The sequence below is a fragment of the Cervus elaphus genome, chromosome 5, assembly GCF_910594005.1.
Source record: "Cervus elaphus chromosome 5, mCerEla1.1, whole genome shotgun sequence".
Lineage (NCBI taxonomy): Eukaryota > Metazoa > Chordata > Mammalia > Artiodactyla > Cervidae > Cervus > Cervus elaphus.
The window spans coordinates 3,104,236-3,119,806 of record NC_057819.1 but is presented as its reverse complement, the minus strand read 5'-3'; the positions used below and the strand labels follow the sequence as shown (position 1 = coordinate 3,119,806).

General features: G+C 40.4%; 1 protein-coding gene across 1 annotated transcript; it reads left to right on the top strand.

Moving 5' to 3' along the window:
• The first annotated feature begins 431 nt into the window (after positions 1-431).
• Positions 432-14,311, top strand: DRG1 (developmentally regulated GTP binding protein 1). Its single transcript, XM_043901287.1, has 9 exons — positions 432-618; positions 1,402-1,525; positions 2,443-2,618; positions 6,896-6,965; positions 9,222-9,391; positions 11,439-11,569; positions 12,604-12,771; positions 13,037-13,159; positions 13,998-14,311. Exons 1-9 carry the CDS (start codon positions 577-579, stop codon positions 14,095-14,097), a joined length of 1,104 nt encoding a protein of 367 aa, XP_043757222.1. The 5' UTR covers positions 432-576; the 3' UTR covers positions 14,098-14,311.
• The last annotated feature ends 1,260 nt before the right edge of the window (positions 14,312-15,571 follow it).

Sequence of the window (15,571 nt, the reverse complement as noted above, 5' to 3'; positions counted from 1 at the left end):
TTTCTTTTCCCAAGAGGACAAGACAGGCTGAAGATCGGTCTCCACATCAACCCAGGAGGCCAAGAAGTCCCCCGGGGTGTCTCCCCAGCAGTGATAGGGGCCGCAGGACCCATCGGTGCTGGAGAGGAAAATGCGGTGCCCTTTTCAAGGAAAGAGGGTCTGATTGCTGCGGGTCAGCAGCGAGGAACCGCTCCTCATACACCACGCGCCGGGCGCTGGGCGCTGGGCGCGGAGCCCTACGCAGAGCGCACGTCCGGCGGGGCGGGGCCGAGCGGCGCGCGACCCTCAGCGCGCTCGGGGAGGTAAGGACCGGGGCGGCCTCTCTGGCCCCCACTCCCGCGGGCTCTATGACACCGCACTGGCTCGCGGGACGGGGCGGGGTTGGCTGAGGAGGAGGAGGAAACCAATTCACGTTGTAAATCTCGCGGTGAGCCACGTGCGGAACTCTCGTGAGAAACAGGAAATACCGCGCTTGCGCACTGCTGTAGCTGCTGGTGGTTGTGGCCGGTTTGCCGGCGACTGTGAAGCGGGGAACTGCTCCTGTGGAGGCCGTTGAGTCCGCCGCAACTCGCCACCATGAGCAGCACCCTAGCTAAGATCGCGGAGATCGAAGCCGAGGTAATGGACGCTCGAACGCTCCATCCAAGCCTTCCTCTAAAGCGGCGTTGCTCCCGCCTGAACTCCCCTCAGACGTGTCAGGCCCGGGGCCGCGTTGCCGGACTCCCCTCAGCCTCGGCTCGCTTTCCTTGACTCCCCGCAGCCCGGGCCCGCGTTCAGTACTTTTGCACCTTAGTTGGCGCCCCCTCCCAGCGTTCGGCTCCTGTCTGACCTTTCAGTTTTCCCTTTCTTTTCTGTGAGCAGAACGGAATTCTATCCCCTCACTTCAGCCCTGATTTGCTTACGTACCTCAGTATCTTTCTTCACACCCTTTCTTCCCCAGTCTCTGCTTTGGTGACCCCCTTTCCCAGAGTGTTGCTCCCGGGAATAGGGTCTGGAAGTAAATTGTTATCTCTGGTAGTTTTGATTCCACCTGGATTGTTGTGTGATTCTTCTGTCTGAAGGGCTCAGAGCTCTTTAAAATCGTTTGGGGTACACGGGGTACAAGCAGTTGAAAAGGGTTCAGCAGTTGAGTTGTAGTCTAATCTGTGAACGCTGATTGTAATGATTTTGGTCACATTTCTTCTCTTTGGGCCTCAGTTGTTTGCTCTGTAATGAGGCGAATTGACTGGGTGATGGAGAAAATGGATTTTTACTCTTTTTAAGTCTGACTTAAAATGGGTATATTGACGTTAGTAGGACTTAGAAGAAAACATCCTTCTCAGAGCTGGGGGAACAGTCATTCTGGATGTTTTACCTTTTAGGAACTGCTTCTGATTTATGGCTGTGATTCCTCCCTAATAGATGGCTCGGACTCAGAAGAACAAGGCCACAGCACACCACCTCGGGTTGCTTAAGGCTCGTCTTGCTAAGCTTCGCAGGGAGCTCATTACTCCAAAAGGTGGTGGTGGTGGAGGACCAGGAGAAGGTTTGTGTTTGGGTGTTTATTTTCTTTTCGTGTGTGTGTAATTTTTATGAAAGTAGTAAAGGCATATGGTAAAAAATAGTTTAGAAATGTCTATCAAAGTAGGTTTATGTTTTCTAAGCTTAAATTCTTGAATTGTGTTTATTTTTATTCTGTTGATTTCTGGGTTTGTGTGGGGTTTTTTTTTTGTTTGTTTGTTTTTGGTCATATAGTTGCTTGTGAGATTTTAGTTCCCCTATCAGGGATTGAACCTGGGCCTTGGCAGTGTAAGTGCAGAGTTGTAACCACTGGACCGCCAGGGAATTCCCAATTCTGCTGATTTCAAAGGCTAATGAATACTCTCTCTTAGTGAACTAGGGTTTTGTTTATGTATATCCTGTCCTGATCCAAAATAGATTTATGTTGGCTCACTGAAATATGTAAATAAAGAGTCGACAAGATAGAGGAAGTTGCTGCAAAGGGAAGGTAGAAAGAATAAGTTGAAGCCAAGAGAAAGTTGGTATGAAAAGTAATGTCACAAGGTCTGTACACTTCCAGAGAAGGGCCATAAATTTGGCTTTGAATTTGTTTGCAGCTAATTGTAAGAAAAGAAAACTCTTGTTAGTCACACAGTTCCCAGGGTTTGTAGGGAAAAAAAATTTTTTTTAGATTAATTATTGTATAATATTTGGGCCCTAAATAGTGTGCAGAAGTATATAACAACAGTTAGAGGTATAAAGTTTTTCCATCAAACAATCCATTAAATACTGTGAATTGCCATGGGGGAATTTTGTGTGCTTAAGTTCTACCCTAGAGACAAATTGTTAAAAGTTGGAGAAATAGATTTTAGAGGGGTAGGCAACCAGACTGTAAAAGGAATTGCTTGAGTCTCAATGCTCCCAGGGATAACATTCTTCTTTTTATATTTATTGATGTTTTAGGATTTGATGTTGCCAAGACAGGTGATGCTCGAATTGGGTTTGTGGGTTTTCCATCTGTGGGGAAGTCAACACTGCTCAGTAACCTGGCAGGGGTATACTCGGAGGTCGCAGCCTATGAGTTCACTACTCTGACCACTGTGCCTGGTGTCATCAGATACAAAGGTGCTAAGATCCAGGTAAGTTAGGTCTGCAGGCCAAAGACTGGAAGAAGTCAATTCTTCCATCCGTTTAAGAAGAACTTATTTGGAACTTCCTATATACCAAGCCTCGTATTTGATCTACCAGAACCTCTTTGTCTAGCAGGGGAGACAGAGAAGACCAATGCATACAAATAAAAATATCGTTTGTAAAAACACAGAGAAAGGAAGGACTACTTTTTCCACCTGAGGATGGGGTGAGGGAAGGTCTGGTAAGACAGAAAAAGCTTTACATAGAAAGTAACAGTAAGATGGGTTTTGAAGTTTATTAGAATTTTATTAGCTGGAGAATATAAAGGGCAATTTCAAGCAGCTGTAATGGGGAACAGCCTGTAGTGTGAGCTTAGCTGTGGATAGGGAGTAGTAGAAACTGAATTTGGAAAGGTAGACTGGAGCTGAATTATGAAGGATCTTATGTGCCTGCGAAGGAAGTTGAATTTTATCTTGTACATAGCTGGGAGCCATTAGAAACTTCTAAATAAAGAATAACATGACCCTTTTTAGAAGATAATTTAGAAGACCCTAAGACCCTTTTTAGAGGATAATTCTTATCTGTGAGGCTTAATGAAGTTGTTGTCTTCACAAGTTCTTAGATAGATGATAGATTTAGGACTCCCAAATGAGGAGTCCACTTGAGTGTGAAAGATATATGTAAAATATGATGGAACACTTTTTTTTTGGCTCCACAGCTAAGAAGGTAAGGTTCTGAATTTCATGACATTTTAATCTAGGCTAGAGGTTCCCAAATCCTTAGTGTTTCAGTAGGTTCACACCCTTAGTGTCTTAGTAATTATTTCCTGACAGCTTTTCTGTTTCTAGTAATTTTTTGTGGTGCTCCAGGCCAAGAGAAGTAACCTAATGGTTCTGTTCCTTAAATAGTTAGATCCAAACAATTATATAGAACCTTAACAGATACAGTTATTTACTGAGGGGATATGGACACTGTTAGGTACCATGTAACTTCTCAAACTTTGGAGTCAGATTGAATATTGCCACATTTGTTTCTTTTTCCACCCTGAGTTTTGTCTGTTGCTTAATTTTTGCCATAGTAATCACTGAAAAATCTAGCTTTACCAAGATTTGGATCTGTTATTGTTGAAAGCAGTGTAATAGAATCTAATGGTGAAATTGTGAGCTTCTTGGATCTAGTAGGTTGACAAATACTGAGAATTACTGTTTGTCTTGAAAATTAGAATACCCCCAATGCCTTGGCAGAGCATTTAAGAACTCTTTAGTGTGTGTAGGCATTTGTTTTCCCTCTAAACAGTGAGTTACACAGTGAGTTGTGAAGTGCATTCATATTTCCTTATTATAGAATCTAAAGTAAGGAGTGACCAGTGTCCTGGTGGTATTTTCAGTGACTTTTTTTTTCTTTCTGGTTAGGTACCATTAGAATATGGACCTTTCTAGGACTCCATGTACATAACAAGAATGAGGACACTTGGGCATATCTGGACCACTGCTTAATTTCATCTGGTTTCAGAATCTTATTGATAGTTTTGTCAGTTCAGAGAGTAACCTCTTTCCTGAAGAGATGTTATGGCGCCTCTTGGTATAATCCCTCTCTTTTCTTGTCTTTTCCTCAAAACCTTCATTTAAAAAAAAAAAAACAAAAAACCTTCATTTATTTCAGTCTCTTTTGACCTTTTCAGGTTTTTTTCTTCCTTTTTTTTCCATGGTGCTTTCTTTTCCATCTGTGCCCTCTGCCTGTTTTTCCTTCCCTTTTGAATTTCTCCAGAAACCAAGTTAAGTAGGCATACTGCTGCTGCTAAGTCACTTCAGTCTTGTCCGACTCTGTGCGACCCCATAGACGGCAGCCCACCAGGCTCCTCTGTCCCTGGGATTCTCCAGGCAAGAATACTAGAGTGGGTTGCCATTTCCTTCTCCAAAGCACGCATACATGCTAAGTTGCTTCAGTCGTGTCTGAATCTGTGTGACGCTATGGACAGCAGCCCACTAGGCTCCTCCATCCACAGGATTCTCTAGGCAAGAATACTGGAGTGGGTTGCCATTTCCTTCTCCAGGCATACTAGTAGGTGTGTTTAACTGGATTAAAATGACTGCCCTCAAAATGTTTTTTAAAAGGCTCTTTTGTGGCAGAGGACTCATTGTCTGTGACTCTCTGGGCATGGTATACAAAATTAGAACCATCTAACAATTATAAGGATATTGATTTCTGTTTTTGTTGTTGTTGTTGCTATTGTTAGGAAGATCTTTTTTAACAATAAAGGTGCCTAAAAATGGAATAGTACCTCTTGAGTTAATTAGTTATTGTGTCTGGAGATGTTTAAGTAGTAGCTGAACAAGCAATTAACCAGTGATGTTAGAAGAAAACTGATGTTTCACATAGTCAAGAGATTGGCCTGCAAAGTGGGTGTACAGTGCTTTAAAAATTATGGGTCTTATGTTTCACCTTGCCAGAGTCCCTAGGACTCCTGTTGTCATATATGTGTGTGTATGTATATGGGCATGCACATATATCTGCTTTAACCTCTAAAGGCATTGGAATTTGAAGTAGGTTAGCATCCAGTTCTTAAAATCCTACAGTTATGTGATTTGAAGATATATTTTTTCTTTTCTCAATTCTTAGTTGTAATCTGATATTCATATATGTAAAGCATGGCCTATTTTTATTGGGTGAAATTTAGTTGCCACATTTGACTAGTTCAGTCTAATTTAAAATATTTAAATAGTTTAATGTAATTTTAAATATTTCCCTCTCAAGAAAAGCTTAAGTTAACTTGCTTTTATGTGTGTCGGGGCCTCAAATTTCTCCACCATGTTCAGCTGCCATAGTTAGAAAGCTTTTGCTCTTTTTTTCTCAGTTTACTATTAAAGGAAATGTTATTTTATTTATTGCACTGTGCCAGGTCTTAGTTGCAGAATGCAGAATCTAGTTCCCTGACCAGGGATTGAACCTAGGCCCCCTGAATTATTGGAGTGTAGAGTCTTTGCCCCTGGACCATCAGGGAAGTCCCCAGGCTTATCTTATATTTTCCCTACCCCAGCCTTGAAATGAACCACTTCTGAAGGAGCTGTTCCTTCCTTTTGTTGGAGATAGGTACTTAGAAATCAAGATCTGATGTGCTCACTAGTCCCAGTTTTAGAGGCGGTAATGTTATTTATTATGTAGTGAGGAATAGGGAGGAGCTTTTGAGCAGGTTCTCGAATGGAAAAGTTGAACTCTAAACACCTCCTGAGTTCATTCTTTTTCCTTGTTTATTTAATGTGAAGTATATTTCTGTAATATCAGATATGCTTACTGCAAAAGATACTTGTTTTTTTTTTCCTTTGGCCATGCTGCACAGCTTGTAGGATCTTAGTTCCTAGACCTGGGATGAAGCCTGGGCCCTCGGCATTGAAAGTGGAGAGTCTTAACCACTGGACTGCCAGGGAATTCCCCAGCAAAGACTGGTTTTAAATGATGTTTTGATAAACTGCTACTATATCCCTGTCTGTTCATGTGGATAATTCAGTATTGGCCATACTGTACCATGGTCCTTGGTATTTTCAGATTTTACATATGCTCGTAAAAGACTTAAGAACTTATAACTGTAGTTTATGAATTTGAACCATGAATGCTACAGATTTGGTTTTGATGTTCTCATCGTTAGGTACATACACTGTGACTTACGTGAAGTTTTACTTTATTGCATTTCCTGGGCAGTTGAGTAGTTATTTTCAACTGAGGACACATATCAAAGTCACCCTTGGAGCCTTTTGAAATACAGATCAGTATCTGAATCCTACTTTGGCTCTTGCAAAGCAGAATTTGCAGGGATAGGGCTTAAATATCTGCATTCTGAATTGTTTTATAGGTGATTCTTATGTGCTTGCTTAAGAATGGCTGCAGAAATTTTTGTGAATTGGAGGATTTGCAAAGGTCTCAAGATTTATCACTTGTGAATATCGTGATTCAGTTATATCTATAGTAAGGAATTTGTGTGGAGGCTCAACTTTCTGGAAAGTGGGAAATTATTGATAGATACTAAAGTAGAATTATGGATTTGTGTCCCCAAGATGTGGATTAAAATCTGATGTATTTGGACTGTGACTTTGGGCAAACCACTTAGCCTTTGTGAACCTCAACTAATATCCTTATTCACAGACTTGCTAGGTTTTTGAATGAGATAAAGTATATAAGAAGCTTGCAGCTGATATTTGGTAGATGCTTAGTAAATGTTCAGCTTTAGTAGATGCCCAGGAAATGTTCAGATTTATAACCAGCTTTTCCTTTTCTCTCCTTAATCTTGAAGCTTCTGGATCTCCCAGGTATCATTGAGGGTGCCAAGGATGGGAAAGGTAGAGGCCGTCAAGTCATTGCAGGTGAGTGTTCTGGGGCCACTGTCCTGGTGTATCATCTCTTTACTGGATGCTGTTCCTTTAGGGACTGTGGAGCTTGGAGTTGGTACCACAGTGAAGGGAATAGTTTTACCTGACTTCTCACTGGAGCAGAATTTTCCCATTTGAAGGGAAAGGAAGGACAGGAGAAGTGAAGTGCTTTGACACAGTGCTGCCCTGTTGTGACAGGTTCAGAGCTAGACCTCAGGTTTCCTGACTCCCACTCTTGCCTTTTCTTCTTCTTTTCTTTTTATTGAAAGTAAAATGTTATAAAAGTGTAATCATAGGGGAATTCTTTGGGGTTCCAGTGGTTAGAGCTCCATGCTTTCACTGCTTAGGGAGTGGATTCAGTCCTTGGTCAAGGACCACAAGCCACATGATAGAACCTTTTAAAAAAAAGGCTAATCATAAATTTCAGTAATCTGCTACTCCATCTGTTTTCATCTCTACTGTCATTCCCCATTGGCAAGTATTGTCAAGTCTTCAACTGTTTCTTCTACTTCATATTTTAAAATGTTATGCTTATATTACTGTTTCATGGTTAATTAATTTTAAATACCATCTATTGGTTTCATGTAATGGTAGGAAATTAGCTCTCTTGTACTCCATATCTCTTCTCCTGTTTTTTCAAAGAAGTTATATCATAATTTTTAGTTAACTCATTAGTCATGGTTTATGCTATTATGTAATGACTGTAACTTGTTCGGTGCTGAGATAAGTACTGTATTATGACTTGATTTCTTTTCTCTTGAAATCTGCTTTTTAAATTTGTTTTTCATTGAGTTAATAATTGGTTCTTATTTAGTTTACTTTTCTGTTGGCTAATATTTTTCAAATGTTCCTGTAGATCAAATGCCTGTCAATCAGTATTTTTCTAGATACTTGAAAACAGTGGCTATTGAGGACTTTGTGTGCCTAGTGCAATTGAATTATGGAATTTTAAATTTTATAATTTTAATTTAAATTTGAATAGCCCCAGGTGACTAGTAGAGTCTGTAGCTCCACTACAGTGTAGCTCCAGATTTTTTGCATGGCTGAGATTGTGTATTGGATCCTCTATTTCTTAGAGTTGGTTGTCTTACCTTTTTTGGGTTATTTTCATGTTTTGCTGAAGTACATTATTTAGAAACTTAACGAAAAAGAGTGAATGACAGGTAAATTGTTCTTGTTTTTTTCATGTTTGAAAGTATTTTTATTCCACCCTTGCATTAAATTAATAATTTAGCTGTTTATAGAATTATAGGTTTGAAGTCATTCATGGTTGACTATCAGGAACTTGCTAAATGAAAAGAGTTGGGCACAAAAGACTACATTTTGTGTGATTCCGTTTATACAATATTCTTAAAAATGCAACTTAACCTATGGTAACAGAGCAGTGGGTGACTGGGAATTGAAAGGGAGATTGATTGCAAAGGGGTCCAAGGAAACTTTTGGAGATGATGGAAATGTTCTGAATCTCAGTTGTTATGGTGGTTACATAGGTGTATACATTTGTCATCAAATTGTATGCTTAACATGGGTGCTATTTATTTTTTATAAATTGTAGCTCAAGAAATTTGCCAAAAAATATGCTAACTGGATAACTTTTTTCTTTTAGAATTCTTACTGTTTTAAATCTTTCTGAACTTTTTCAGGGATTCAGGTTATTACCTGGTTTGTATCTTCATTCCAAATTACTTTTCTGCTAGTATATCTAGAATGCTAGTGTATCTAGATCTAGATATATCTCGATGCACTAATAGAAAACAAAGCATACATTACAGAGTGACTTCTGACATAAATCTTTGGAAACCTTAACTTCGTGTGTGTGTGTGTGTGTGTGTGTGTGTGTGTATGTGTATGCGTGCTAAGTCACTTCAGTGGTGTCCGTCTCTTTGTGACCCTATAGACTGTAGCCCACTAGGCTCTTCTGTTCATAGGATTTTTCAGGCAAGAATACTGGAGTGGGTTGCCATTTCCTCCTGCAGGGGACCTTCCCTACCCAGGGATCGAACTTGCGTCTCTTACATCTCCTGCATTTGCAGCAAAGTTCTTTACCTCTAGTGCCACCTGGGAAGCCTCTCTCTCTCTATATATATATGTATAAATAGATATAGATATAGATATGTATGTATATTTTAAAAAAATCTTCTATCTCTTAAGTGTAGGAAGTGTCTACCACTCCCTCCCTGTTTTGGAGTGTTTGAATTATGTTGTCTTTAATGATCTTTGAAAAAGATTTTTTTATTTTCATTTCTTCAGTGGCCAGAACATGTAATTTGATCTTGATTGTTCTGGATGTCCTGAAACCGTTGGGACATAAGAAGATAATTGAAAATGAGCTGGAAGGCTTTGGCATTCGCTTGAACAGCAAACCCCCCAACATTGGCTTTAAGAAGAAGGATAAAGGAGGCATTAATCTCACAGCCACTGTAAGTGAAGAAAGTGATATGGGATAGGTTGTTGAAGGGACTGGGGTGGAGAGTGGATTGTAGTACATGGACACTGACATTTGGAAATTACTTGGCTTCCCCCAGAGCTAATTGAAGTAATACAATGACATTGTAATGACTGACAGAGTAGGACGGAAGTCCATCTCAGACTACTTTTGTGGCTTTATTTCCTCTTTGGGGTGGTATGAAACTAAAGCTTATGCTTGCATGAAGTAGATGGCTGCTGGTATCATCTATTTTCATTCATTCAACACAGATTTATAGAGCACCTCCCATGGGCTACCATTGTTTTAGGCTTTCAGGGGAAATGGAAGAGGGGGCAAAAATTCCTGGCTTTATATTCAAATGGGGAAGTAGCAAACAAAATTAATGAGTGTTTATAGTATATTATGAGTCTGAGTGCTACCTGCTGCACTAATACAGTACATTAGGTTAGGATAAACTAAGGACAGAACTTAACGAGGCAAAGAGGATGGAGAGTGTTGGTGGAATGGTTGTATTTTTTAAGTAGGTTGATCAGAGAAATCTTCACTGAGGTGACAAGAAGGAGTGAACCAAATGAATATCTTGAGGAAGGGCATTTCATGTAGAGGGAACATCCAAGTGCAAGGCAGGTAGAGCATACCTTTGCTTGTTTGAAGAACAGCAGAATGAGCAAGTAGAAGAGTAGTAAGAAACGAAGTCATAGCACAGGGCCATACGTACTTTTACTTTGCAGAAGGTGGTTGGGTTCCAGTCTGTGGAATAAAATTGATTGAGGATTTAATGGAATCACTCTTACTGTTGAAAACAGACTGAAATGGGTTAAGAACAGAAACACAGAACCCATTTAAGAGGTTATTACAATAATCTAGTCAAGAAGTGATAGTTTCTTAGACCAGAGTTGTAATAGTGGAGGAGATGTAGACTAGTTATTGTGGAAAGATTTTGGAAATAGTTGGTGGGAAATACAGCTAGACTGGATGTGGGTTGTGAGAGAAAGAGGTGATGGTGAGTTTTTGTAATTAGCTCGGAAATGAACTCTTGTGACTAAAATGGTAGGATTTAAGTGTAGAATAGGTTTGGAGGGGAGGGGAAGGTCAGGTATTCAGTTTAAGATGCCAGTAACACTCAAGTTAGACATCCAAGTATTATTACTGTCAAATAGGCATTTGAGGAAAGATCTGTGCTGGAGGTATAAATTTACTGGTTATCAATTTTAAAGCCATGAGCTTAGCTGAGATCACTTAGCTGAGGAAGGGAGTATAAATAGAAAAGAGTTTCAAGGATTGAGCTTTGTGATACCTTCCTCTACCCTCTCACAATGATTAGAGGCCAGGAGATGGGAAGAATCAGCAAATAAAACTTCTCAGTCAAGAAAGAAAATCAGAAAAGTTTGGAATCCTGAAAGTCAATTAAAGAAAGTGTTTCAAATTGGTAAGAGTGATCGATTGTATCAAATGCTGCTTCTAAGTCATGCGATTGAGGATTGAAAACTTCCTATGACGTCTAACATTCTAGAGATCCAGATTATTTGACTGGCATAGACTTAAGCTGTTCTGCCCCAAAGATCTTTCCTATTATCTTCTCATAATGTTTGAGTTGGAGCTTTCTTTCTGTATTTTTACTATGCCTGCTGTAGTAAAGTACTATGGAGTGGGTGGCGTAAACAGCAGAAATTTAATTCTCTTAATTCTGGAGCGTGGATATTTGACATCCAGATGTGAGCCATACTTGTTTCTTCTGAGGCCTCTTGTTTTTGGCTTGTAAATGGCTGTCTTCTCCTGTGTTTTCATATGATCCTCCCTCTCTGTGTCTGTGTTGGACATGAGTCATATTGGATTAGGGCCCACCCATATGACGTTTTAATTTAATTACCTCTTTAGATTTTAAGTATTTCCTACTCAAAGCCTGTCTCATCTAGGATAATGGTTTTTAGAAATAAATTTGCACTTTATCTAGAATTATCCGGGTACATCAACAGATACTTTTAGGAGATTGTCTTTTTTTGCGCTCTGACCAGTTGTTGTCTTCTCTGCCCGTTCAGTGCCCTCAGAGTGAGCTGGATGCTGAAACTGTGAAGAGCATTCTGGCTGAGTACAAAATCCATAATGCTGATGTGACTCTGCGTAGTGATGCCACAGCAGATGATCTCATTGATGTGGTGGAAGGAAACAGGTACTGACCAAATGGTGCCTGAGTTTGAATTTGAAGCCTTATAATGGAAACAGCATTGGATTGTGAATCTGGCAGACATCAATTCTAACTCCAGTTGTGTTCTTATCTCAAATAATAGTGGGCCTTGCTTTCTTTATCTATAAAATGAAGGGTTGTCTTGATTGCTAACATCCTTCTTTGCTCTGAAGTTTGATGATGATAATCAAGTTGCTTGTTGCAGTTACTTGCTGTGAACTAGGCTATCCCCTAAGCTCTGTGTTGTATGATGGTTCAAGAGAGTAGGTTCTCAGTCTGCTCTCACAGAATTAATCCATCTGAGAAATTCTGTAGGCTGTTCTGCGGGGCTTAGAGCACACTGGGCTGTCTGTTTTCTCTAAGAGTACGTAACTGAGATCTTACATAACATGAGACATTACTATTTGAAATTAAGTAATAATTGAAACTACTGTTATTTCTGGCATTTTGAAAACAGACAAAAACTGGTGCTTTGAGTTACATGTTTTATAAGTGAGGCAACTGAAGCCTAAGAAGTTGTAGCTTGCCTAATTATTAGTAACCTTAGCTGCCCTGTTGATTGAACAGTTAGGATTGTGACATTGCTAGATGTTGTGTTTAAAAAATTTGTTTTTTAATTCTTGAAATTATTATATTAGAAATGTGTTACATTCTTACAGTTCATAAAAGAAATCAACTCTGAGATTGCCTAGGGACACATGTCTAGAAAGTGACAGAGGTGGGAATACAATCTGTGTGACTCTAAAGCTTATGTTATTTACACTGCAGCATGCTTTCTTAGTAATTAGTTGCATGACTAGGGACTATGGCTTGAGTTTTGTTACTTCTTAACCGATAATTCACTTTTTCCGTGTTCTACCTTATTTTGGTAGGAAACATTTTCTTTTTTTTGGCTGACTTTCTTATGATTCCATTTTAGAGTCTCTGATTATGAGTCCTGGGTGAGGGGCTGTTGAATCAGACTGACGGTCTTGTCCACAGCTCCAGACTAACATACTGTTTTTCTTCTACTCCTGTAGAGTCTATATCCCATGTATCTATGTGTTAAATAAGATTGATCAGATCTCCATTGAGGAATTGGATATTATCTATAAGGTGCCTCACTGTGTACCCATCTCTGCCCATCACCGCTGGAATTTTGACGACCTGTTGGAAAAGATCTGGGACTATCTGAAACTAGTGAGGATGTAAGTCTTAGTGGAGACAGTATTATTACTGTAGGACTTAAAGCAGACTGTCCAAAAATAATACCTGCTAGAGCTTATTAACATAATCTGTTTTTGGAGATAATAATAAATTAATTCCTATCATCTGCAAGGCCATATTGAGGGCACCTTCTTCCTTAAGATAGAGGTTATCCGTGTCTGGTCTCTGGGTTGATGGAGGGTTGAGTTGTGTTCACACATGAAGCATTCTAAGAAGTAAGCAGCCTCTGCTCCCTCTGTGTTCCAGTTATACCAAACCCAAAGGCCAGTTGCCCGATTACACGTCCCCAGTGGTGCTGCCTTACTCCAGGACCACGGTGGAGGATTTCTGCATGAAGATTCACAAAAATCTTATCAAAGAATTTAAATAGTAAGTATCATGGCATGTGGTGCTTTCTTTTCCCTGTGAGCTACTGATTGTTCTAACGAGTGATTCTTAGGTAGTGTTATAGAAATTAGGCATCAGGAAATGCTTGCTTGGTTAGAACCTTGCAATGTCTTCTTAAATGCTAAATCAAAATAGAAAGTGACACCATGCCAACTTGGAGCAGGAAGAGCCCTAAACACCTTTTCAAGTTGGGAGGGCTGACAATACGCTCTGAGGTTCTCTTGTTAATTCATTTTCCTCTTGGCAAACACAAAATGTTAATTCTTCCTGCCAGCATCATATTGGGCTTCACTGGGTACCGAGGCCCCCCTACACCTTTTGGATAAGTAAATACTCTCTTGATAGAGTTTTCCTAGTGTGGCTAAGGAAGGTAACATTTGTTACCAGTAACCACTGATGGTTCATAGACCCAGTAAAAACTAGTGTTCTGTAACTGACATTGCATTTGTAGTAATCAATTTCCAATCAGTTATTTCAGGGTATTTCTCTGTAACAAGCCTATGCTTTTTCCTTTTATTTTTAAATTAGTCTCGTCACACTTCTCCTTTGTATTTTTTTCCTTTGACTTTCATAAGTTGGCTCTGGATCATGGGGAACCACATAACTTTCAAGACTTCCACTTTTTATGTGAAGGTTCTAGTATGCCACACTTCAGGAAAGCTAAAGCCTCTGGACTTTGATTGGGGATAGGAAATCTTGTCTGTTGCAGGCCTTTGACTCTTAACAGCTGGAATGCTAGCTCTAAACAGAAAGTGACACCTAGGTAGGTAGAAGCTAGGTGATTATTTACACTGAATATTCTTTTTTTCCTTCCATACAGTGCTCTGGTGTGGGGTCTCTCTGTGAAACACAATCCTCAAAAAGTGGGTAAAGACCATACGTTGGAGGACGAAGATGTCATTCAGATTGTGAAGAAGTGATGCCATCCCCTTCCCCATCTGCCGGGCCAACCCTAGCAGCTTTCTCCACGATCAAACGCCTGACTCCAAGCCCCTCCTGGGCTTGACAGGCTCTGGATCAGGATACAGGGAGGGAGATGGAAGCACCCAAATTGGAACTTCACTTGTCTTAACTTGGTGTCACCTTATGTGTTGAGCTGCATAAAGGACCTGGTAGGCCAGCTGACTATGTACAGTTCATGTGTCATTGTCAGAATTTGTTTTGAGATGGATTGAATGAGGATGGTTATGTATAGTGAGGCAGCTGCAGAAGAGGTACTTGGGAGCTTGGTCTTGAATGTGAAATGGGTAAAAATGTGACTGCAGCATTTCACCTGATGGTTAGTCATGAGAAATGCTTCCAACTGGATGTGGCTTTCAGTCCTTTCAAGTGGTCTTTCTCTAATGATAATGGAGAAAGGAAGGACTTGATGTAAGTTAACTGATTATTCCCTGCAAGTCTAGCCCACTTGGGAGATGGTGTAGTGTGGTGGTTGAGTAAAATACTCCAACCAGACCCATTGGGCTTTGAGTGGCAAGCCCACCTTTAATTAGCTGTGGAACTCTGCATAAATTACTTGATCTCTGTGTCAGTTTCCTCATGTAACATGGAGATAGTAATAATACCTTCTAGAATGGAGATTTTTAGTATTAAGAGATGGTACTTGTAAAATGCTAATTAGCACAGTGTCTGATATGTAAGTACTTGGTGAATGTTGGCTGTTGTTTTCACTGGTTCCTCTCCTTTAGTTAGAGCACAGCTGTGTATCAGTGTTGAGCTGAGTGTTGAGCTGAACTGTGCTGCCAGCTGCATGCCACTATCTCCTTTGCCATAACCCAGCCCTTCTTGAACTCCCGTGGCAGTCCTGGCCCCAACCACATAACCTGGGTGAAAGCATGGAGGTAGCCCAGTGCAAGTGAGGCAACCAGTCTGATCAGAGCAGGTTTGTGGGTACACCTGTGTGTTTGTATGTAGGTTGGAGGGAGGGTAGATTATAAGAAGTAATGGGGTCAGGATTACTGGAGAGGGTGCTAAGGACATCATTAAAGGTTTTGGACTGGGAATAAGGGAATTTAAAGGGATTGCCTTGATAGTAGAAAGTGAAAGTGAAGTCGCTCAGTCGTGTTCGACTCTTTGCGACCAGTGGACTATAGCCCACCAGGCTCCCCTGTCCATGGGATTCTCCAGGCAAGAATACTGGAGTGGGTTGCCATTTCCTTCTCCATGATAGTAGAAAATTGACTGGCAAAAATCTTTGTGTCTGAAGTGGATTAGTGAGAATATGGGAGAGGGAGGGTGTGGGTATATAGGAGGAGAAATCTAAACCTGGTAACTGACTTGCTCTTTGGAGAGAGAAGTCAAAGGTTATATAATTATGGATTGCAGGGATGATAGAGAAGGGTGGTCTGTAAGAAAATCAGAAAGGGAAACAGATTTACAGGAAGACAAAAGAGT

Coding starts and splice junctions, on each gene's coding strand:
- DRG1 (XM_043901287.1), top strand. CDS start 577: ATGAGCAGCACCCTAGCTAAGATCGCGGAGATCGAAGCCGAG. Junction 619..1,401: donor TCGCGGAGATCGAAGCCGAG/GTAATGGACGCT, acceptor CCTCCCTAATAG/ATGGCTCGGACTCAGAAGAA. Junction 12,772..13,036: donor TATCTGAAACTAGTGAGGAT/GTAAGTCTTAGT, acceptor TCTGTGTTCCAG/TTATACCAAACCCAAAGGCC.